At 44.6% G+C, this 24,240-nt stretch overlaps 1 protein-coding gene across 1 annotated transcript; it reads left to right on the top strand.

The window, feature by feature from the left end:
- Window positions 1-3,836: 3,836 nt before the first annotated feature.
- LOC140418200 (gap junction beta-7 protein-like) lies at window positions 3,837-23,544 on the top strand. Its single transcript, XM_072501626.1, has 2 exons — window positions 3,837-3,982; window positions 18,827-23,544. The coding sequence occupies exon 2, from the start codon at window positions 18,852-18,854 to the stop codon at window positions 19,650-19,652; it is 801 nt and encodes a 266-aa protein (XP_072357727.1). The 5' UTR covers window positions 3,837-3,982; window positions 18,827-18,851; the 3' UTR covers window positions 19,653-23,544.
- The last annotated feature ends 696 nt before the right edge of the window (window positions 23,545-24,240 follow it).

Raw genomic sequence — 24,240 nt, 5'->3', positions numbered from 1 at the left:
ACAGGCCGGTGAGCCTTACGTCAATGGCAGGGAAATTACTGGAGAGAACCTTTCGAGACAGGATCTACTCCCATTTGAAAGCAAGCGGACGTATTAGCGAGAGGCAGCACGGTTTTGTGAAGGGGAGGTTGTGTCTCATTAACTTGATAGAGTTTTTCGAGGGGGTCACAAAGATGATTGATGCAGGTAGGGCAGTGGATGGTGTCTACATGGACTTCAGTAAGGACTGGTACAAAAGATGAAGTCACACAGGATCAGAGGTGAGCTGGCAAGCTGGATACAGAACTAGCAAGGTCATAGAAGGCAGAGAGTAGCAATGGAAGGGTGCTTTTCTGATTGGAGGCTGTGACTAGTGGTGTTCCGCAGGGATCGGTGCTGGGACCTTAGCTGTTAGTAGTATACATAAATGATTTGGAGATAAATGTAACTGGTCTGATTAGTAAGTTTGCGGGTGACACAAAGGTTGGTGGAATTGCGGACAGTGATGAGGACTGTCAGAGGATACAGCAGGATTTAGATCGTTTGGAGACTTGGGCAGAGAGATGGCAGATGGAGTTTAATCTGGGCAAATGTGAGGTAATGCATTTTAGAAAGTCTAATACAGGTTGGAAATATACAGTGAATGGTAGAACCCTCAAGAGTATTGACAGTCAGAGAGATCTAGGTGTACAGGTCCACAGGTCACTGAAAGGGGCAACACAGGTGGAGAAGGTAGTCAAGAAGGCATACTGCATGCTTGCCGTCATTGGCTGGGGCATTGAGTATAAATTTTGGCAAAGTCATGTTGCAGCTGTACAGAACCTTCGTTCGGCCACACTTGGAGTATAGTGTTCAATTCTGGTTGTCACACTATCAGAGGATGTGGAGACTTTGGAGAGGGTGCAGAAGAGATTTACCAGGATGTTGCCTGGTATGGAGGTCATTAGCTATGAGGAGAGGTTGAAAACATTTGGTTTGTTCTCATTGGAACAACGGAGATTGAGGGGCGACCTGATAGAGGTCTACAAAATTATGAGGGGCATAGACAGAGTGGATAGTCAGAGGCTTTTCCCAGGGTAGAGGGGTCAATTACGAGGGGGCATAGGTTTAAGGTGCGAGGGGCAAGGTTTAGAGGGGATGTACGAGGCAAGTTTTTTACACAGAGGGTAGTGGGTGCCTGGAACTCACTACCAGAGGAGGTGGTGGAAGCAGGGACGACAGTGACATTTAAGGGGCATCTTGATAAATACATGGATAGGATGGGAATAGAGGGATATGGACCCCGGAAGAGTAGAAGATTTTAGTTTAGACAGGCAGCATGGTCGGCACGGGCTTGGAGGGCCGAAGGGCCTGTTCCTGTCCTGTACTTTTCTTTGTTCTTTGTTCTTTTGACCTGGAGAATAGATCCAGGAGGCAGAATATGTGAATTGTGCGGCCGCCGGAGGGGTTGGAAGGCCCAATTCCCACGGAGTCAACTCCACGTCTTCATGTGCTCGAATCAGTCTGATTCAATTGAAGGTTTTGTCTAGGACGCACCTAACCAAAGATAGGATGAGCGAATTTTTCTCTGGGGTTGAGGATAAGTGTGCACGCTGCTCTCGTGGGCCGGCTAACCATACATTTATATTCTGGTCCTGTACCAGGGTGATAAGTTTCAGGGCTTCTTTCTGAAACACCATGTTGGAGATACTCCACATAGATTTGGATCCATTTCCGCTGGTGGTCATATTTGGGGTGTCGGATTTGCTGTTTTTTTCAATCTGGGATGAAGGCAGATGTCCTCGCATTTGCCTCGTTGATAGCCCAGGCGCAAATTCTGCTTGGGTGGCGGTCTCCTCCTCCGCTTCGTGCCTCTGCTTGGTTGGGTGACCTCGTCATTTCTGCATTGGAGAAGGTCAAGTTCCCCATCAGCAGGGCGGTACAGGGGTTCTCCCTAATGTTGCTCTCTTTGGTGTTGTCTCTTAATTTGGCTCGGTTTAATTACGTTTGCTCAAGAGTCGCCAGGTATCTTTCGACACCGCCACAAGGTTCAGAACCGAATACTGATCAAAGACTCGATACACCAGTTAGTAAGTTCAAAAGTAATGCTCATTTATTTACACACAGTCAAATCTACTCATGCATAAAACTCTACAACCTAAACTATCACGATTACTAAAGCCTATACTTAGCTTCGGGTGCCCACTCAGTCAGAAGAACAATGGCCGTTGCTCGGTTCTGAGGCTGCTGGGTTGAGCTGTTTACAGGATAGCAACTAGGAGCGTCTATCTCGTAGCGTGCGTTGACTTGGAACTTACTTGGTCTGGCGTAGCTGCTAGGTTGGTCTCTCTTCGCTGAGAGCCAAGGTCAAAGAAGAAAGATTCTCTCTTGGGGAATACTTTTTATACCCGAAAGGGCTTCGCGCTCTTTTGGGCGGGCCTTGAACTTGGCCTCAATTAATTGGGCTTTTCCCAATCATTCTTATCGATCTTCCTCCAATAGAGGGGTGGGCTCCCTGGTTGCTGGGTGTGTCCTAGGTGGCCGTTGGTTTGCTTTGTTTGAGTCTCTGGCGCCGGGGTGTCTGCCTTAACATTTTTTATCAAAATGTTTCCCTTTTGTCCCCGGTGATGGCTCATTAGTATGTAGATGGCTTAGCAGTTTCTGTCCTGTCTGAGAGCCAAGGCTCTAATCAACAGACAACCTTGCACCTGCTTGCTTTTCAGTATTGTCCAATTTTCCCTGCATTCTTTGCAAGTGTCCATTTTGTAATCGGGACGTGGCCATCCCAGATGGCTACACTAAGATAGCACCCATTCAGTTCCTTGTTTAAGGAGTTATTCACCATGAGCTGTTCGGGAGTTTTGTTATGTTTTTGTGTTAATGTTAATCAGATGTTATGTGAGTTTTTGCTTTTCTGTTTTTCTCTTCTAATGTGTATTTCTGTTTGTTGTTTTGGATTATTCTGATTAATATGGAAAAAATTTAATACATGTATTTTTAAATATATATTTAAAGCCTTTCTTGCCTGTAGATTGTTCAGCCTCTAAAATCCTTCACTGTCCTCTGACTTTTCCTTACCTGTCAAATTCCCAGAAGCCGAGGAAACCCCCCTCTGCCACCGCCCCCGTAAAGGTGGTGAAAGATTAAGGGGGGTAGATGGGAATGTGGGGTTGAGGTTACAATCAGGTGAGCCATGATCTTATTGAATGGCAAAGCAGATTTGAGGGGCCGAGTGGCCTCACTCCTGCTCCTAATTCGAATGAAACCTGTGTACTCAGAATTAAAGGGAAAATCCTGGGTTAAATTTGCACCTAGTTGCCACTGAGGAAGTATTTAAATCTCAGACTCTCTTGTCCCACGGAATTTCCCCCATATGCTACAAAACGTGCTCGGGTTTAATGCAGAATTTGGTGGGATCCTGCTGGCTTCCCGACATAGGGATAGTTTCAGGTCTTTTAACCTGCCGTCTGAACTAAAACCTGTCCACCCTGGAAGACTAAATGCCTCATTATAATTCCTTGCTTTGAATCCGACAGAACCTCGCAAATGCCTTGAGTTTTCTACCTGATGAAAGCCAGTGTCTTGCAAAGTTCCAGTCTGACACGTGCCATCTGGCCAAATAGGTATTTTGGTCCTTGGTCTCTTTAAATTATCATGCATCCTTTCCAGCCTAACCTCAGAGTGCCAGCCAGGAGATTGGGCGACCGTTAATATTACATGGCAGGCTAGTAGTAGCCTTTGAAAAAAATACTCTTGTCATATTTTAATGAAAGGATTTTTTCCTCAGTTTCAGCCCTACTGTTTTCAAGTTCCAACTTCTCTCCTTTTTTTTTAACCACACAGCTGTGCTGTCATACCCAACGCTTGCCCCACCCAGAGCTCCATGTCAGGACAGCACAGAAAAGCCAAACCTTTCTCAGAGAGAAGGAGGTATTGCACGCAGACAGATGAGATCGGAGTCTGAAAGGCTTTCAAGGTAGTGCTGAAAATTGTTGGCAAACAACGGCTGGCCTTACTTCTGCAGGTACGTTTTTTTGCACTCATATGTCAAAAGACATTTTAAAATGTTTCAAACTAACTAAACAGAGAAACTCATTGTGAATGTTGAAACATGAGCTTTCACAGGGGGAAAACAAAATCACAGCCCAACTTGGAGCTTTGAGCTTTTTGCTGAAAAGCAGGAACAGCTTTGTGGTTAATTGTTTTTAATCAAAAACAAATGTCACAACCTCCTAAAACCTTACTTATTTGTTTAAATCAGGGTACATGATTGATTTTTTAAATTCAGAACTCAACATGTAAACTCAAAGAATTAGAGTAGTTTGGATTGTAGGACTGCAGTATGTCACAGGAGCCGATTATACACTGACTCATTCTTTCCAAACAAACTTTTCCAATGCATTTGAAAGATCGAATATGAAGGCAATAAAGACTTGTGCATGCTAGATGCTGTAAATGATGCCTGTGAAATGTGAATGGAATGGTAAGAACCAGACACTTCAAATCATTATCTCCATTATGAAGTGAATGTGTTTGGCATTTTTGCATTTGAGAACAGAATTGCAGTACCATAGAAACATAGAAAAGGTACGGTACAGAAAGAGGTCATTCAGCCCATCATGTCTGCACCTATCTCACTCACCTTCATAAAGCTATAAGAATTAGTTATTGTCGATCCAAGTAGTTTTGTGGGCAAATTCGGAATCCTGTCACTTGAGTTACAGATTAAGTTGTATAAGGGTTTTGCGCTGATGCCTATTCTGATACCAATTGTCATAAGAGCTTTGCTCTTGAGGGATTTCTCTGCACAATAACCTATCATGTCAGTACTGCGCCCAGAACTGTACCAAATTGCATGTCCTTCTCTTTACCCAGCTTCTAGTTCAGACTAATGGCTCCACCCACCACCCACCCCCATTCAGTTCACAATAGGAGAATCTATTCTGAAAAAAAGAATTAGAAATAAAGATATAACTTAAATGGTGGAAAAAAACCAGACTTTGCAAATCAGGTAGCTCAGAAAATCAATAGTGATGATGAATTCAATAGTCAGGAGAACAGATAGGTGTGCCTGCAGCCAGTCACAGATGTGACTGCAGAATGTTTTGCTGCCTTCCAGGTGGCAGGGTCAAGGATGTCATTGAGCAGCCGCAGAACATTCTGAGGGCAGAAGAATGAACAGCCAGAGGCTGCGGTCCATATTGGTACCGATGACTGAGGTCGAAAGGGGGATGAGGTCCTAGAGGCAGATTTTAGAGAACTAGAAAACAAATTAATAAGCAGGACCTCAAGGGTAGCAATTTTTGGAATACTCCCAGTGGTCATGTGTGAGTGAATATATCATTTGGGGATAAAGCAGAGGAATATGAAGCTGGAGAGAAAGTGTAGGAAGGAGGGCTTCTGTACAGGCAGACAAATTGCATTTGCATTGTTAGGACCAGTATCTTGTATATGCAAGGGGAGGTGTTTGAATGGTATTGGAAACATTTAGACCATAAGACATAGGAGTGGAAGTAAGGCCATTCGGCCCATCGAGTCCACTCCACCATTCAATCATGGCTGATTTCAACTCCATTTACCCGCTCTCTCTCCATAGCCCTTAATTCCTCGAGAAATCAAGAATTTATCAACTTCTGTCTTAAAGACACTCAATGTCCCGGCCTCCACCGCCCTCTGTGGCAATGAATTCCACAGACCCACCACTCTCTGGCTGAAGAAATTTCTCCTCATCTCTGTTCTAAAGTGACTCCCTTTTGCTTGGTGAGGGGATTGGTGAGCACATATTCAGAAGGGAGGAAAGAAAGGCTGGAAATGATAGGTGGAAAATTAATGTGGAAATCAGAGGAAACGAAGGCTACGAAATAGACAACAAAGGTTTTGTCAGTGCCTGACAGTGTACACTTTGATCAGTTGATTTCATGACAGGTTTGTGTCGTTGTCCAATACAGGGATCGAACCCGCGACCTTGGCGTCATTAGGAGCATGATCTAACCATCTGAGCTAACCAGCCAGGCTGCTTCCTGACCGAGGTTATTCATGAAGGCCCACCTTGTCAACCTTGCCCTTCGCCTGAGGTGTGGTGATCCTCAGGTTAAATCACCACCAGTCAGCTCTCCCCCTCAAAGTGGAGAGCAGCCTATGGTCATCTGGGACCAAGACGACTTTACCTTTAAACATTGATGCTTGGAGTCGATGAATAAGGCAAATTAGGTGATAGACACTTGGAAATAGCATATCATAGCTATTACTGAAACATGGTTTAAAGGAGAGCAAAAATGGCAGCTCAACATTGCTGGTTACATGGTTTTCAGATGGGAGAGATTTGGGCAAAGAGGCAATCACAACAATGAGGAGGGGTGAAATGGCAGAAATCTTATCAAAAGTGACCACATGAGTTGAAACAAAAGGAGAAAAAAGAGCAATCACACTGCAGGGAGTACACTGTAGATATACCCCCCCCCCCATCGAGAAAGAAAAGAGCAAAGATGTAGGCAATTTCTGAGATGGTCAGAACAAATATGTCCCTGTAAAGAAAAGGGTGTGACTCCAAATGATGTTATGGAGCACATAGAATTTGATAAGACAAAGAAAGAGAAGCTTACAGCAGATATGGTGAGCTTAATACTGCAAGGAAGCCAAAAGTAGTGTAGAAAGTGTCAGAGTGAAATTAAAAAGCAAATTGGGAAAACAAAAGGCGGATTTGAAAAAATATTGGTGAGTAAAATCAAGGAGAAGCCAAACATTTGTCAGAAATACCTAAAATGCAAAAGGATAATTATGAAAAGAGACGAAAAAGGTCACCTGTCAGTGGAGATGGAAGAGGCGGACCTGTTCTTGCCGAATCATTTGCGTCTGTCTTCACAAAAGAGGGGAATTGTGCAAATATTGTTCTCTGTATGAGAAGTGTGAACTATTGGTTGGGATATTCATCGTCAGAAAGGAAATATTTTTGGGACTAGCTTCAGTGGAAGTAGTTAAATCTCCATGCCCAGATGAAATGTATCCCAGGTTGTCATCTGGGGTCCTGGGAAGACTGCAGTTCTACCGGTGTTGCACCAATGCTTAAAAATGGAGAAAGGAGTAGACTGATAAATTACAGAACAGTCAGCTTAACCTCAGAGCTAGGAAAATTATTGGAAAAGGTTCTGAGTATTAATCATCATTTAGAAAGGCATGGATTAATCAAGGACAGTCCACAAGGATTTATTAGGGGTAAATTGTGCCTGACTAACTTAAATATTTTGGCAATGTTTCAGGATGATAATGCATTTCAGGTGGTAGATTTTAGTCAGGCTTTTGACAAGGTCCCACACGGCAAACTGCTCAGAAAAACAAAAACCCATGAGATCCAAGGACAAGCAGCGAGTTGGATTTGAAATTGGCTCAATGACAGGATGCAAAGCAGAATTGTCAATGGGTGTTTTTGAGACTGGAAGGCTCTTTCAAGGAGGGTTTGCAGGGCTCATATTACGTGTCTTGCTTTTCCTGGTATGTATCAATGATTAAGATTTCAATGTATGTGTCATGATTAAGAAATTTGCAGATGACCCAAAACTAGCCATGTGGTTGATAGAAAGATAGATATAGGGCAGGATTTACTGGCTGTTCAAGCCAGCGGGTAATTTTGGTTCCATGCTGGCGCACGGGTTTCCCAGGCGGAGATGGGGTGCTTTCAATGGGAAATCCCGCTGACAACGGTTGGTGGGCCACCTTCGCCATCGAAAATCATGCGGAGGCTAGTGGGAAAATCCCGTCATAGACTGCTGGAAGATGCCAATGAACTGGATAGGTGAGCAGAAAAATGACAATTGAAATTCAATCTTTGATGACATTTGACACAGAAGCAGTAACAGTTACAAAAAATTGTAGTTTCTTTGAAATATCTGCAGATCTGAAATAGTTTGAAAATGACTTTTAAGAGTTTACATCAGTTGTAAAGGGATAAATTGTACCTTTCTTGGATAACAAGCAACACTGGTCCACGTGACCTGGTGGATCTTGAAGCTGTACTAAAGGAAGGAAGTTAAGATACAGATGTCATCTGTGGCCTAACTTAAAGGAGAGCTGAAGGCACAAAGTGGAGTACAAGCAGAGAAGCTGAAGGGTGAAGGCCCAGATACAGACACAAACAGAGAGAGGACGAGATTCTCTGGCCTCCCCGCAGTGTGTTTCTTGGCAGCGGGAGGCGGCTTGCCATTGGCCGGCAGCGGGATCTTTTTATCCCGTCGCTATCAATGGAATTTCCCATTGATTCCATCCCACATCATAGGGAAGATCCCACCAGCATGAAGAGCCAGAAGGTGTTGTCCAGAGGAATACACTGAATTATTCCAAGGAAAATAAAGAAATCAGTATCAGGAAGAGGTCAGTTTTTCTGTTTGCCTCCAAGGTCTCCTGTCTTCTTTTCTGACAAATGTGTGAGCTGGCCACGAAAGGTCTAAAATCTAGAACTCTATGTGAATAGGTCAGAAATGCTAAAGAGCTGGGTGTTTTCCCAGAAGAGACCAAACGATGAACCGGGATGTTGTTGATTGATTGGTTGAAACTCTGGAAAGCGATATCATAAGGAATGTCTTGACCTTAGGGTGAGCGGTTTATAGAAGTGTATTTGCTGATCATTTGCCAGTTAATTTATGTTTAATTTGCATGGTTTTTGTTACAGTTAAAGCTACAAAATGTGGAATCTGGTTGGCAATTTCTTCATCTGCAGGTCATTCAAAAATGTGGATTGTAGCAATTTGGGAGGGCATGATTGGCAAGAGAATACACATTAAGTGGAAGGACACTGAGAATTGGAGCGGAAACTTGGAGTACATGACTGCAGATTCCTGAAGGTAGCGGGACAGGTAGATCAGTTGGTTCAGAAGGCATGTAAAAGGGGGGTCACATGACATGAGCTTGGGAGTGGCTACATTTTCACGAGCTCTGGCTTTGCTCATCTTTTAATCCTTTATTTTATCCTAGTGCACATTTCATAGTGCAAAGCATATACCCCCAAAAAAGACAAATATGTCCCTGGATGATCCTGATTCGATGTGGAGTCAAGTTAAATCATAGAGTATCATCATTTGACTGTGGCGGTTGGAGTTGGCTGCTTTGCATTGTTGCTGATGAGTGGGCCTTTGCCCTGGCAGTGCTGTGTGTATCGGGACGATGGCTGCCATTGAGAATGTTGTTATCGATGAGGATCTTGGCTCCGTAGTGCAGGTTTTTGAAGCTCACTTTGAAGACATGTGAGGTATCCTGAAGAATGGTGAAGATGCAGGAGAGAATCCATGTACTCGATAGAGCACTTTCTCCGCCTTCAACTCGTCAAGATCGTGTGCCAAGGTGTGTCGCCTATCCTGACGGGTTCAGGATGTAGGGGCCAGGCAAAGAGTGTCCGTGAGCCCTGCTGCGAAGTGGGAGGCAATTTCCGATTGAGTTTGACAATTGGCTGTCATGCTTTTGTAATCTTAATCTGGAGGCAGGATTCTCCCTTCCAGGGACTAAATCCCCATGCTGGCGTGAAAACCGGCGCCATCGACTCCGGCGTCAATTGGCCCTCCAGGTGAGGAATTCTCACCTATCTCGGGGGCTAGGTGGATGGCAGAGGGATTGGCGCCGCTCCAGCAGGCGCTGAAGGGACTGCGCAAGTTCACGCATCAACCGAAGGGCCGGCGTGATCTCGCACATGCGCAGTACCGCCTGCGTGGTTCCGCGCATGCGCAGACTGGTCGGCGAAGTTTGCCGCATGCGCAAGAGTCACTACACCTCAGGCAAGGGGCAAATTTGGGAAGGAAGGGCCTTCATGAATAATCTCAGCCGGTACAGGAATTGAACCCGTGCTGTTGACCTCACTCTGCATCATGAACCAGCTGTCTAGCCCACTGAGCTAAACTGGCACCATATGATACTGTTCTCGATTGCTGGTGTGCAAGGTTGGTGTTGACCAATGCCGAGTCATCCCCCATCAGCCGGGGCCTAGGCTGTGGGCATCAGAAAAGCGACACGGTGGAAGTGAAGATGCTTTGTTCGCTGGTAACCTCAAGAGATCCTGAGGAGCGCTTGATGATGTAGTCATGGCTTTGGCCTTTTTGAGCAACATAGATGGTGTTATTGTCCTGCAACCTGGGTGTTACTCCCTTTGGATTATGTTGCCGGTTATTTGTTGTCTTTTCTTATGCAAGGACGTGCAAAGTGTGAGTACGATGGCAAGAATAACCTGTTATCCTGTACAACAAGAGCCATATTGAGTTGATTATGTGAAATGTTCTCCTTTTTATTGTAATCCTTGCGGTTATGGGAAGGGAGTGCTTTTTGGATCTCGTTTATAATGAAGGTGAATGGAGCCACGGCAGGATGGTGAGTGGTTGGTTGGTGTGGAGCTGGGTCGCAGGTTTAGTTAAGTCCTCACTGAGATTGAGGATAGCTCACCCAATTCGAGCCTACCGTGTCAGGTGTTTAAATTGTTTTTTCTTAGTTTGAATTTAAGAATCTGTGCTTGTCTCCTTCGATGGCCCAGGAAGATTATGTATCCTGGGGAGGATTGGGCTCCTTCTGACTCTTCTGTGAGGTTGGAGTGGGGGTTTTTTTGAGTCTTTTTTCATTAGAGCTATTAGAAAAGGAGGAATTGAGTGGTGGCGCAAGGTGGATTTGGTCACCCCTTGATTGATTTGTTGAAGAGAGAGACTATTTGTCATGACTCTACAATCTTGGAGCCTTTCCCTCATGGGGGTAGATTTAATGGGGGAGTAAGGAGCTCTCCTCCATGTGGTCTTATTGGTGGATTCCTGAGTGTCCTCCTCATTGTGGTTGGGTTTTCCATGTGGAAGCAGTGTTTGTGTCTCTAGTGAGGCAGAGCTGCCATTTCCCTTAATATCCTTCTTGTGATGGCGTGCAGTGCGGGGCATGGGCTAATATTCTGAGGTCAGCTTGGGCGTTCTTCCCTCAGGGATTTGTTTCTTCTCTTTATCTGGGTTAGCAGTGTGCAGCTATAAATCCTGGTCCGGTCAAGTGGTCTAGAGGAGGTTCCCCTTACATCAGTGGCGCATTCCAAGGTGCCAGTTATGATTCTTGTCTTTGGTGATGGGGTCTCCCAAGCTGGGGCTTGTGTAATTTGTTTTAGTGTAAATATGGGCGGTGCATTTCCCTGGGAGTGGTTGGTGAGGTACAGGATCGACTGGGTTATAGGTTGTGGTATGCTGGAAGTCCTAGCAATATTGATTCCTGTGTGTCAGATTGTGCTGGGCTAGGCCATGTCCGATACCTGGATGGTATCCTCTTGCCCCCTGGAGCTTGGAATATCCCACCTCGAAGGCACTTACTGGGAAATTCTGAGAGGCTGGATTTTGCTTCTTCTGTGCGCGGGGGCCTGGGGTTGAGCCGTGCCCTGTACTTTGGTTGATATCCTGTTGCCCCTCCTAATGATCAGGACATGTTCTTGTTTGAATGAGCAGCTTGTTCCCTTCTTTATTAATGGGTGATGGATGTGCGCCAGGGAAATACGGACTTATGGTGGGGACTGGACCCTTTGTTCTCCTGTGATCCATTCCTGGTGGTTCTAGTTCTCCTTCCTTTTTGTTTTTCTTGGAATGTGTTGACAGCACTGAGCATAATCCAAACATGTTGCTGCTGGTCCTCTCTGTATAAAGGAATGGAATGATGTTTGTTCAGTACTGGGCCTGAGACTGGGGTTATGTTGCCATTATGTGATATATATGAAAGACTCTTTTAGACCTGGGGATCGGTCCTGCCTGGGTGCAGATGGGTCTGGCATCAGAGGAGATTGTTGGTGCCTCTGGCGCCACTAGAATTGCAGGAGATGTATATCGGTGCACGGCCGAACATGGCACGAAAAACGTCTCCTGAACTCTCATGGTAATTGCGAGCAGTCGCTGTGTGGAAAGATGTTCACCATTTTATCATGCTTTCATGGCTTTATCCTGTTCTCTGGTTGGGTTGTATCGAGCTAGTTGTACTACTGTTCTACTGTCCCCCTCTGTATTCATGTATGCTGAGCCTTTTTTTCACTTGCTGTGCTGTATCAGTCTTGTGGTTTGGTTACATTGTTTGTCAAAATGTAAAACCTCAATAAACACATTTTTAGAAAAAGAAGACATAATAAAGTTCCCTTTATTATCCAAGGCATAAAATCTAAGAGCAGAGATGTTATGCTAGAAATGTATAAAACATTGGGCGAAATTCTCCTACCCGCCCCGCCACATTTCTGCCCCGACCGGCCGGCGGGAGTCTCCGTAACACCGGCCGGTTAATGGGGTTTCCCATTGTGGGGCAGCCCCACGCCGTCGGGAAACCCCCGGGCGCCGGCAAAACGGAGACTCCCGCCGGCGGAGAATGACGCCCATTATTTCGGTCACAGCTCGAGTACAGTAGTTATGGGCCGGGATTCTCCAGCGGCTCGCTAGGAGGGGGATTCTCTAGTCCTGCCAGCAGTGCACCACATCCCGCAGGTTTCCAGGCAGTGTGGAGTGGCTTCAGTGGGATTGCCCATTGACAGCGACGGCACCAGAGACTCCCGTCACCAGCGAATGATGTGCTACCTCCTGCTGCTGGGAAACACGCGGCTGGGAGACCGGAGAATCCCGCCCGGCATCAATTACAAGGAGGTTGCCCGACATGGAGAATTTTAACAATGGGGAAAGGTTGGATCGACGAGGGTTGTTTTCTTGGATACAGAGGAGGCTGAGAGGAGATTTATTTGAGGTGCATAAAATTATCTGATACCTGTAAAGAATGGATGGAAAGTACCCATTTCCCTTGGCAGATGGATCAATAACCAGGGGGCAAAGATTTAACATAGTTGGCATAAAGGTTAGAGAACTTGAGGATAAATGATGTTTATTGAGTTGGTAGTAGGGGCCTGGAACTCACTGCCTTAGAGGGTGGTAGAGGCAGAAACTCTTACCACATTTTAAAAACTCTAGGATATGTCCTTCAGGACTATGGACTGAGCTGGAAAGAGGGATGAAGCTGGATAATGCTTTGTCGGTTGGCACAGCCATAATTCCTGAATGCATCTATGCTATTCACCTCAACCATATATGTTATTGCATGTCTAACTTCATAACCACTCTTTTGGCTAAAGATTGTTATCCTGAATTACTTATTGAATTTAATTTTGTATTTCTTTATGGGGTGTGGGCATCACTGGCTAGGCCAACATTTATTGCCCATCCCAAATTGCCCTCAAGAAGGTGGTGGTGAGGTGTCTTCTTGAACTACTGCAGTTCCTGTGGTGTTGGTACACCCACAGTGCTGTTAGGGAGGGAGTTCCAGGCTTTTGACCAGTGACAGTGAAGGAACGGTGATATGTTTCCAAGTCAGGATGGTGGGTGGCTTGGACGGGGACTTCTAAGCAGTGGTGTTACCATGTACCTGCTGCCCTTGTCCTTCAAGATGGTAGTGATCATGGGTTTGGAAGGTATTGCCTAAGGAGCCTTGGTGAGTTCCAGAAGTGCATCTTATAGATGGCACACACGGCTGCCACTGTGAATCAGTGGAGGAGGGAGGCATTGTACGTACCAGGGAGGTACCCCGAAGTTACGCTGGGTCACCTCTCCCCTTATCCCTTAACACCCCCTCCTTCCCCTACCTCTTCCCGCAAGTTCCCACGTTAGGAATTGCCCAGGAAGTTCAAACATTAGACAATTAGCCTGCACCAGGAACCATCCGATACCTTGACTGAAATCACAGTCATCGAATGGTTCAAACTATCTTAAAAGGAATAGTTACTCTGGAAAAGTTGCAACAAATAAAAACACTTCCGACTCCTATAATATTATAATACTGACATGCCCAATCCTCCATTGGACCTTCCAATGCTCCCCCTCCGACTACCGTCTCGCCCCCTCATGGGACGCACCCTAACCCCTGATTATCCTCTTCCCCCAACTTCTCTATCAACCTCCCAGTTCTCTCCTACCCCTCAACATCCCCCCACCTCCCAGACTACCCTCCCTACCCCTGACTACCTTCCTGACCCCCATGGGACCCCCTGATTACCCACAACCCTCCAATTATTTTATTTATTTTTTAGGATAAATATAGAGTATTCAATTTTGTTTGCAATTAAGGGGCAATTTACTATGGCCAATCCAGCTACCCTGCACACCTTGGGATTGGGGTGGTTGTGCAAAGTCCACACGGATAGTAACCCTGGGCCAGGATCGAACACAGGTTCTCAATGCCGTGGGGCAGCAGTGCTAGCCACTACACCACCATGCCGCCCCCCAACCATCCAATTAGCCTCCACCCGGCTACACATCCCAACTCCCTAACGACTCCTGACACTCGATTAAACTCAACCCCTTGACTTTAACCCCCAGGCTCCTGACTATAGCTCCCACGCCCACCCCACCAAATGCCTCCCAACCCCACGATTATTCCCCGCCCATAACCCTAACTCCTCACTGACTATCCAACCCACTTAATGGACCACCCGGTCCCCCGACCCATCGTACAGCCCCAGCCCTATCCCTAACCCTCCCCCCGACTCACTTACCTTACATTGTGACCTTCTTCTTGGCTTTTCAATGGCTGGACCTTGTAAACTTTCTGCTTTACAGCAGCTAGTGCCATAAAAAAGGGGTGTTTTCCTTTCCTCCGACTCTCCTGCACTCGACTGAATGTCTCGTGAAGCTGCTGCTATGCACCTTTCTCACCCAGCCCCAGTCAGAAGGTCAGGTGAGAAAGATGAGGCTGCATTTTACTGAAATTAGGAGTAAAGTGACAACCAGACTGTAATTGTCACTCCTCGGAAGCTATGGCCCATTCTCTCTCAGTCTACCCCATCATACTTTCACAACCCTAAAGATCACTATTTGGTCACCAAACTTCCTTCAGTTTTCTGAAGAAACAAATGGTAAAGAGGCCAAGTTGATATTGAAATACTGAGAACAATTGTAAGTTCTTAAAATATAGAAGCACAATTAGGCCATTTGGCCCATCGGGTCTGCGCAGCCATTCGATCGCGGCTGATCTCATCCAGACCTTAACTCCATCGTCCTGCCCGTTCTCCATAACTCGTCAACCCATTACCAGTTGAAAATCTGTCTAACTTCTCTTTAGATTTACTCACTTTCCCTGCATCCATTGCACCCTAAGAAAGCAAATTCCTCAGATTCACAACCCTTTGGGAGAAGTAGTTTCTCCTCAATGTTTTAAATTTGCTACCTCTTAGCTTAAGACTATGACCTCTCGTACTAGAATGCCCAACAAGAGGAAGCATCTACTCCATGTTTTTACGCAGAGGGTAGTGGGTGCCTGAAACTCGCTACCGGAGGAGGTGGTGGAAGCCGGGACGATAGTGACATTTAAAGGGCATCTTGACAAATACATGAATAGGATGGGAATAGAGGGATACGGACCCAGGAAGTGTAGAAGATTGTAGTTTAGTCGGGCAGCATGGTTGGCACGGGCTTGGAGGGCCGAAGGGCCTGTTCCTGTGCTGTACATTTCTTTGTTCTTGTTCTTTGTTCTTTGTCTGCTTTATGGATACTTTTTATCATCTTGTATAGCACGTTATCACAAGTGGATAGCATTGTGGCTTCACAGCGCCAGGGTCCCAGGTCCGATTCCCCGCTGGGTCACTGTCTGTGCGGAGTCTGCACGTTCTCCCCGTGTCTGCGTGGGTTTCCTCCGGGTGCTCCGGTTTCCTCCCACAGTCCAAAGACATGCAGGTTAGGTGGATTGGCCATGCTAAATTGCCCTGAGTGTCCAAAAAGATTAGGAGGGGTTATTGGGTTATGGGGATAGGGTGGAAGTGAGGGCTTAAGTGGGTCAGTGCAGACTCGATGGGCCGAATTGCCTCCTTCTGCACTGTATGTTCTATGTTATATACCTCAATTTAATCTTCCCTCATTCTTCTAAACTCTAGAGAGTATGGGCCCAAGCTGCTCAGTCTCTCTTCATACGACAAACCCCTCCTCTTTGGAATCAACCTAGTGAACCTTCTATGAACTGCCTCCAATGCTACTACATCTTTCCTCAAATAAGGGAATCAAAATTGTGCACAATACCCCAAGTGTGGTCTCACCAATTCCTTGTATAGTTGCAAAAATACTTCCTAAAATGGATTGAGATAAAGTTTATGAATAATGCACAGCCAGGCTGGCAATGCCACGGATCTTATTCACAGACCTTACTCACACTGTGGGCAGCTGCATACCATTGGCTTCAAAAGTTAATATTTGCCTTGAAATCAAGGACACACCAGAATCAAACTACCAGACATTCTGATTGTTACATTTCCTCCTCACGTAATATTCAACGATTTTTTCGAACTGCTTTTATTTCTTATTGAACACATTCCAATGCAATTCCACTGCTCAATTCTCCCAGCCAGAACTTTTTCTATTGAGCAGCACCTTCATCCTTTCTGTGGTTAAGTCAGTTTTTAAGCTAGCCAATCCACCATCAATTCCAAGAGGCATGAGCTTCTTTCAAATTATCACATGTAGAACTTTAGTCAATCATTTCTGAAAATCCAAGGGATAGCCCTTCTTGAAAATGTAGTTACCCTTCAAAGAATTGCAGCTGATTAACAAGGCAGCCTATATGGTCTAAATGCATGATGACTGTTCGAGTTTGCTTCAAGTTCCTTCGATGGCATCCTACACAATACCCTTGGGCATTTATTCCAACTATAAGGTTACACAATATGTTCATTGAGAGTCATGTCTCACTCACTGAGGTAGATCTCGGGCTCTGAAGTCAATGGTACTAAAAATCAGGAGAGAAGGAGCCTGGGTGACTGATTTGCCATCCCATAGAATCCATAGAATCTCTACAGAGGAGAAGGAAGTCATTTGGCCCATCAAGTCTGGACCAACCCTCCGAAAGAGCACTCTACTTAGGCCCACTACCCGCTCTATCCCGGTAACCTAACCTGCACATTTTTGGAAACTTAAAGGCAATTTAGCATTACCAATCCATCTAACCTGCACATCTTTAGACTGTGGGAGGAAACCGGAGCATCGGATGAAACCCAAACAGATACGGGGAGAACGTGCAAATTCCACACAGTCACCCATTCCCTCATTTCACACTATTGTGCAGTCAAAATCTACCCATGCAGCCATTGGTGGAGTTCCTACAAACACTACCCACAATACTACTAACTTCCTCTTTTAGTTCCTGACAATCCTTGTTGACATTTAGGCCGAGTTCTGCAGTCAAATACTCTCAACGGAGAACAGTGCTCCCAGGAGATCCATCCCGGGAAATGTCAGGAGAGTAGCCCAATGATTTGCTGTTTGCTAATCCTCATGGAGAGGAAATAACAGACCAACAATTTCTCAAAAAATGTCCACTTAACAATAGCCACTCCACTTGGGTAAACCTGCCTGGTGAAATAATGCCTAAGCATTTGCATTTCCGCATAACAATTTAAGTACTGATGACTTTCAAATAATGTTTACCTACTGTTTGCACTTGTTGAAAGCCTATGTACATATCTGCAATTTCCAATAATCTGTTTCCCAAACTCATCCTTCAAAGGACTTAATTGGTTCTTAATCTTTTGCCAACAGTTAACTTTAACAACGTAAAGTGGTCTAGTCCACTTAGTTGTTTCTTCACTTGTCTGTGGAAAGATTGAGCCTATAAAAACTTTGTTATGCTTATTCGTCACATCTAAAGTATTGGTGGAATCGGCACTTTGGTACTTTTCTGACGAATCCCAATGAAGCAATTGAAATGAACCACCAATAAAAGAATACAGAGCGATTATGACCTATACAGCAACCAACAGTGCAATACCTGTCGCAGAGGACATTTTAAATCTCACATACTCCTAAATACTACAGTGCAGTAGCTGCCTTGCTGTGGATTTTCAATCTCTTTAGTCATTGCTTCTCCATTAAGCCTACTCTTTTAAGTCTGTGGATATATGCTACTACTCATCGATATTTAGCTGTGATCTCAGTCTGTAAGCACTGGTTTAAGCTGAATGTAAAATGGCAATACATCATTGAGCGCTTGAGGTAGATTTCTTTTTGATTTAATAGAAATAAACTGGAATATTTAAGAGGTGGCCAATCCACTACAGCCAGTCTCTCGGAAGTTAAAATGGACCCCTTCACATGATTACAAATTGCAACAAGAATTGACTTTGATTGGATCCATGCTCCAGTTAATGTCAGAAATCGGTAGCCTCTGCCCTTGATGCAAACTGCATGGCTGAATCTGGATACTATAAACCGTTGGAAGCACGAGGGGACATACAAAAACCAGGAACCTTTTCACGTGCATTCATTCCAAAGAAGAAAAAGAGCCTTAAGAAGGAAGAGCTTTTCAAAATCCAACCAGTATTGTCTTGCTTTCCCAAGAAAGTTGTTGATCCAACCCGTATAATAATAATAATCTTTATTAGTGTTACAAGGTAGGCTTACATTAACACTGCAATGAAGTTACTGTGAAAAGCCCCCAGTCGCCACACTACGACGCCTGTTCGGGTACACTGAGGGAGAATTCAGAATGTCCAATTCACCAAATAAGCACATCTTTTGGAGCTTGTGGGAGGAAACCAGAGCACCCGGAGGGAACCCATGGCGCCACAGGGAAAACGTGCAGACTCCGCATAGACAGTGAGTGACCCAAGACAGGAATCAAACCAAGGTCCCTGGTGCTGTGAAGCAACAGTGCTAACTACTGTGCTACCCTGGTCCCATATAATTGATTGCCCTACATTCATATTACTTAACACTCTCCTGCCGAAGCAACAAATAAATTAGACCATAAAGAATGCAATCATTTTGAAGTAATGCCATTTTTAAAAAAATAACTTGTTTTGAAACCTTTCTATCTGCAATGGTTTTAAAGTTGGTTTGTCTCCACTAATCTTTGATTGTGTTTTGCTCCCTTTCAGGTATTTGTAAAGACCTTCAGACACAATGAATTGGGCTTTCCTTCAGGGCATACTCAGTGGGGTGAATAAATACTCCACGGGATTCGGCCGCATTTGGCTGTCCGTCCTCTTCCTCTTCCGAGTCATGGTCTATGTGGTGGCAGCAGAACGAGTTTGGGGTGATGACCAAAAAGATTTTGAATGCAACGTCAAGCAACCTGGTTGTGAAAATGTCTGCTTCGACTTCTACTTCCCCGTCTCCCACATCCGACTGTGGGCTCTGCAGCTCATATTTGTCTCCACTCCGTCCCTGCTCGTGGTCATGCATGTAGCTTACAGAGAAGATCGGGAGAAGAAGAATAAGAGGAAACATGGGGAGACCTGTCATACTCTTTACAGTGACACAGGGAAGAAAATAGGTGGACTTTGGTGGACTTATGTTATCAGTCTTATATGCAAAGCAGGGATTGATAGCGGCTTCCTATACATACTTTACAGCATCTATGACAACTTTGAATTACCTCGCCTTGTTAAGTGCCAGCTGGACCCTTGCCCCAACACCGTGGATTGCTTCATTGCTAGACCAACTGAGAAAACAATCTTCACAATTTTTATGGTTGTTACTGCAGCCTTGTGCGTTCTTATAAACATCTGTGAGTTTACATACCTCGTAAGTAAGAGAATCGTGGCCAGTTGCTGTAACTCAGGCAGACGACGACGTTCAAGTCACTCCACAAAGGCCTCAGCTACCTTGTGTGAGAAGCCATCCAATGCAGCCTTAAGTTCAGAAAATAAGTCATTCTCCGGAAACCAAGGTTCAAACGTTGTCATTCATTTGAATTCATGAAACGCGCACCAACATTTGGTGTGCAAAACTAATTGAACCTTTGACACAATGATTTATTGCAAAGCATTTTTCTTCATCGAAAAGATACTAGAGCTCAAAAGCCACTTTCGAGCTGGGGCTATCTTTCATGAAGATATTCCTACTTTGTTAAAAGAAAAGTCGATTTATAAGGTCGTTGCATTATCTATCTCATCTCCAGTTTCTGCTCCAAAGAAGACTGGCTTCCTGTGTTACCTAGCACAACATTTAATTAGCAGGTGGAGGGACATTATTGATGTCAGATTAAATTCAATCTGCCATTTTTTGTTTCCATCAGTAGATCCATGTTGACTGTTAAGGATTCCAATAGCAGAGTTCATAAATAAAATCAAAGAAATTTAGGCAGAGGAAGATTAAACAAAATGTTTTCAATAAAGGGTAATAGATTTAGGGAGAAGGCTATCAGTGAAGGCCATATCACTGAATTAAGAGACACGTGCTAAGCAATGACTACCTTCAACAAGCAAGAATCTAACCAACTTGCCTTGACATCCAATAATATTACCATCACTGAACTTCCCTTCATCAACCTTCTGGATGGTCAACATTGATTAGAAACTCACCTGGATCATTCACATAAATGCCATGGCTACAAAAGCAGGTCAGAAGCTGGATATTCTGCAACAAGTGGCTTACCACTTGATTGCTCAGTCTTTCCACCACTTGGAAGGCACAAGTCGATACGTGATGGAATAAACTCCAGTCATCTGGATGGGCACATCTCCAACAATGATCAATTTATCGCCACTTTGGAAAGATCAGGCATCAGCTTCCTGTGTGTTGATGTTAATAAAACAGATCTCCATGGATGCTTTGAGATGGTCTCTGAAGTGTTTCCTATGGCCACCATGTGAACAGGATCCCTGTCATAATGTCATCTCTCTCGGAGGAAACGGGCAGTCTTGAGTCGGACAGTCTGATTATACATGTCCTACCCATTTCAGCTGATGTGAGATTATTGTTGCTTCTACAATTCGCAAAATTGTGTCTTGGAGAATCTCATCTTTGTTCTTTTGTGCTGTCACTTGATTCAAAAGATCCTTGTAAGGACTGCATTGATTGCCTATCAGAAGATCAAAGTTAAAGTTCAGAGAAGCGCCATTTTGGGGACAGAGAAGGCTGAGAAGATTCAACTTCTCATTGACATGCATGACACACATGCCTGCTTCAAGAGATCTATCAACCATCAATATAGGGTCCAACAATGGTAAGATTCAACAATGGAAAAATTGCCCAAAGTACAGACAGTATTAGCAACCACTGGAAAGACCACTTTGAAAACTATGTAATATTAACTCCATGCTGGACCTGCACCTTCTAGGGAATCTCCCATAATGTACAATTAGAAATGAGCAAGACAATGATCCAATGTTCAACGAGGTGGCAATGGATGGCAACCAGTTAAAAAACATCGAATCTTCTGGTCCTGACAATATCCCTGTCGAAGTAATGAAACATAGAGGAGACATATTGATCTCTCAGATGCATTGCCTGTCAGTGAAGCTCTGACAACATTAAGAAATTCCATTTAACCTTAGAGACACCATGATGATCACAACCTTCAAGAAAGGACTGTCATAATTGCAGGGGCATAGCATTGCTCTCAACTGTTCGCAAAGTTCTAGATACTTGGTAATCGCCTCTTGCCAATTGCAGAGTGGGTCCATCCAGAGATCATGCCAGCTTTAGGAAATGTGCAGAGAGCAGTACATTGTTTTTGTATTTGGCTTTCTTGGATCTCATAAAGTACCTGACTCAGTGAACTGAACAGCCCATTGGAAGGCGCTGCAGTGATATAGATGCAAAAAAGCTAATTTCACAAACATCCGTCGCCAATACGACAATATACAACTAACTGTACAATGCAATACCTCTATTACAGATCCCTTCCTTGTCAAAACAGTCATCAAAAAGCAGTGTGTCATTGCACCAACACTCGTCCCAATATTTCTTGCAGCATCGCTGTAGCTTGTTACTGACAAGCTGCCCCTAAATATGGTAATAACAGATTGTATTAATGGTAAACTCTTAACCTCAATTGGCTGAAGGACAAAACCAAGACAACAACAATTTGTCTAATTGAACCACAATATCCACAAGTTAGTGCTCGCTCTGAAAAAGAACTACAATAGATAAGCTTCAGTGAATGCATCAACTATGGGAGCATGGACCTCCCCTGAACACCAGGAAGACCAACGCCCTTTACCAACCCACATCAAATGTATTAAAATCTGAAAATTGATGATGAAGTGCTTAAAAATGTCCTTCACTTTCTATATCTTGGAAGCTATCTATCCCAAAAAGCTAACAATGATGAAAAATACATCCATGTACTAGATAAAGGAAAATTACATACTTGCGTTTTCAGGTGTCATGATATCAGACCTTAACACTAAACCCAAAGTCTAAAGGGCAACGGTGAAACCCAGGCTTCTAGAGAATGCTTATAGATGCCAAGAACAACATCATGAAATTTGATTTCACAACATAACTCTGAAATGTTGACACCAAAGGTTTGCGGCTTGAAAATAGTCAGAAAGTGAATCTTATTTGAACATTTTTGATTAGTGCAGTAATTTACAGATTGGTTATAAAGCACTCCCTGAATATTCCACTGTGTGAATCATGTGTTCTTTCACTTGTATTGCTTTACACTCACTGGGACAGAATACTAACTCCATATCCCCACCCCCACCATCCTAAAGTCACTGCAAACATCATGCTACTTACACTTTTTCTGTAAGACTGGTTTGCATTTACTAGCCCCAAGCAGTAACCCATCCCTTGTTAAGACTCTTGGGCGTGACCCTGAAATTGAAGCCAATTCTGGAACCCCACTTCCCTCCCTGCCCCCCACCACTTCCCACTAAGATTAATTAAGTCTGCACAGTCTTCGAAGATCTATTTAGCTTGGTGCTGGGCCACAAGGGATATTTGTTTACCAAGCCATTACAGCGATGCAGATCTGTGGTGTCATAACAGAAATATTTGGGATTATGAATGTGCGGGGAAAAGTAGAAGACCATTTGCAGCAGTTTTGGGGCCAAGAATGTGGGGCCAGAAACACAAGATTAAACGCAAGAGACTTTGAACAGAGAACAGGATGAATTCTTTGGTTATGATGCTTTGGAATTAGTTTCCAGGGTTCTTGGTTGAGACAGAAACAACGTCAACATTTAAAATTAAGTTGAATAGGTGTTTGAAGGAAAAAGAATTGATGAAATATGGAAACGTAATAGGTTAACATTAGAAATACTTACTTGCATGGAGGGTAACTGGTAGCATGGATGTGGGCATGTTTCTGTGTTGTTATTTTTTCATGTGCTTCCAAACATTGCATTTGAAATTATGTGCTCAGCCTGCATGGAATTCTTATCGTTTACTTTCAACTATTGCATATCATGAATTACTGCATTGTAAATATCAAGAGTCAGTGTAACATAATTTTACTGTACGTTTTATTTTGTGACTTATTGAAAGTGGTGATCACACATCTTGGTGAATGTCTCATAGTCCAAGGTTTGCTGCATGAAAATAGTTCAAAAGTGAATCTTGTTTGAACAACCGAATATTTCATTGATGACAGGTTCCTAATAATCCTTTATCCACAGCCACAATGATCCAAATGATTCACCATGCAGTGTGTGGAGTTTGCATCCTATACATTAATGCATTAAAATGTAATATGCATCATACGTATGTGCAACAGATGGATATATCGTTCCTATTAGCAGAGCGATTCATTTTATTGAGGGGAATAAAGCAACTTCAGCCTCGGGTCTTATGTATCAGTTTGCAATGTAATGTATAAAGAAGGTGAAGTGTTCCCAATAAAAAAAACAATTGAATGTTATTCCAGTGTAAACTTCCTGATTTTTGAGATTACACTGACAACCCAACCGAGGGAAAACTGACTGGGCTGGATTCTTTGCAGCCCCGCGCCGAAATCACGTTCGTCGTGGGGGCGGAGAATGGTTGTTACGAGCAAGTCGGGACCGGCGCCGCTGAAGCGATTCTCCAATCCAGAGAATCGCTTGGGAATCGCTCGCGCACAATCAACCGCCGCAGCTAGGGGGCCATTGACAGAGGTCCCCCTTGCGATCCTCCACGCAAAACTGGACAAGTTCCCGACGGCGTGGTTCTAACCACGTATCGGCCGTCGGGAACCTCGGGTGGTGGCTGCGGACTCAGTCCACGGCTGCTCTGGTGGGAGGCGGCGGGTCGATCACTGTGGGGGGACCTCATGGATGGCTAGGGGAGCGATCGGGCTGCACAAATCCGTGGGCGCGCGATCTTGGGGGTCCTACATTTTGGATGTTGCTCCGCGGTCCGAGTCCGCCATGTAGAACGGGGCGGCCGCTGCAGGTCGCCGCTGTCCGCATGCGCGGACTCCCGACCGGAAGTGCGGGGCCCCGTATCTACAGCCAGAGCTGCGAGGAGCACTCCGGGGCCCTGCCAGCCCCCTGCAATGTAGGAGAATCGCTCAGACTTTCTTAGGCAAAGTACAGAGTGAAACGCCAGCGTTTTTGCGCTGGCGTGGGGACAGAGC

The sequence above is a fragment of the Scyliorhinus torazame genome, chromosome 1 (genome assembly GCF_047496885.1).
Source record: "Scyliorhinus torazame isolate Kashiwa2021f chromosome 1, sScyTor2.1, whole genome shotgun sequence".
Lineage (NCBI taxonomy): Eukaryota > Metazoa > Chordata > Chondrichthyes > Carcharhiniformes > Scyliorhinidae > Scyliorhinus > Scyliorhinus torazame.
This window is presented reverse-complemented; position numbering and strand designations above follow the sequence as displayed.